At 45.6% G+C, this 1,027-nt stretch overlaps 1 protein-coding gene across 4 annotated transcripts in view; it reads right to left on the bottom strand.

The window, feature by feature from the left end:
• LOC119593363 overlaps positions 1-837 on the bottom strand; it is a 12,398-nt gene extending 11,561 nt beyond the window's left edge. The window contains exon 1 of one of the 4 annotated variants that reach the window (XM_037942290.1): positions 560-837. In XM_037942290.1, the coding sequence (XP_037798218.1) occupies positions 560-656 (97 nt within the window). In that variant the 5' untranslated portion in view covers positions 657-837. The other 3 variants (XM_037942291.1, XM_037942293.1, XM_037942292.1) reach the window with 3 other exon arrangements.
• Between the last annotated feature and the right edge of the window lie 190 nt (positions 838-1,027).

The raw sequence follows: 1,027 nt of genomic DNA, 5'->3' as shown, positions 1-1,027 counted from the left end.
CTGCAAAGGTGGGATGGCTGTGTGAAACTAAAAATTTACCAAATACCTTTAATGGGACTTGTTGGTCTTTGCTAGAACACAAAACATATGGAGGCACTCGAACCAGATACCATTAATTTGAAAAATCATAAAGTACTGTGGCCATATCTCTAATTTCTGCAGAATAAATTTACTGTTACTGGTGCTGCTGTTTTGCGTTCTCGTTGCCTTGGCTTTTCTGTTTCATTGCCTGTGCGTTTGAGGTTTTGAGAATAATTTCATCCTAAGATCTATCTTTTTTTTTTTTCATTGCATGGAACCTGGTAAGGCCTTCTGAAACTTTTTAATTTCATGGAGAGAAGCATTTCCATATCACGTCCAGCTTTTCAAATGCCTCCATATGTCCCCACTTCAGGCAAGCGCGACTCGGCTCCGCTAAACCTTCTGCCACATTTGAGTTTCGTTAAACCTTCTGCCACATTTCGAGCTTCCACACGAATCGGCATGACCCTAGGTCTCGACCCTGGCATCCCGCCATTTGGAATCATATTGTGAGAGCGGCATGGGACGGCAAACTCACATGAAATGAGGGTCGGAGGGAGGAGGAGGAGGGTTGCATGACCTGCGCGGCTCCTCCTCGAGGTTTCCGAGCCGCTGGTTCTGCCGTCCTCTCTCATGCTCTGTCTGGTTCAGAAAGGAAGAGCTCTGTAGTCTTCTGGTGGATTTCGCATCACCTTTAATTCCTATGTATCAAGAGGTATGAGAATTTCGCAAGCAGGTGGCCGATGGCATTTGTCATATATTTCCACGACGAGATCACAGCGGCGCACGTCGAGGGCGACCTTTGTTTCCCTTCAGAGTTTGATCAGGAATAGCAATAGCATATTCTCGACAAGGAAGCACGTTGTTACGCCGACATAATACGACTATTTTTTATCACAGCCTTTCTATTTCGAAATCAGAGTCTCTAAGTTTCCGGGAGATTATTTGAAATTTGCGCCACGGGCCCTGGTGTCTGCCCTGGGTATCAGTGAAATAATGAGACCTG

Source organism: Penaeus monodon, chromosome 32, assembly GCF_015228065.2.
Source record: "Penaeus monodon isolate SGIC_2016 chromosome 32, NSTDA_Pmon_1, whole genome shotgun sequence".
Lineage (NCBI taxonomy): Eukaryota > Metazoa > Arthropoda > Malacostraca > Decapoda > Penaeidae > Penaeus > Penaeus monodon.
The sequence above is the reverse complement of the archived record's forward strand: the minus strand, read 5'-3'. Positions and strand labels throughout refer to the sequence as shown.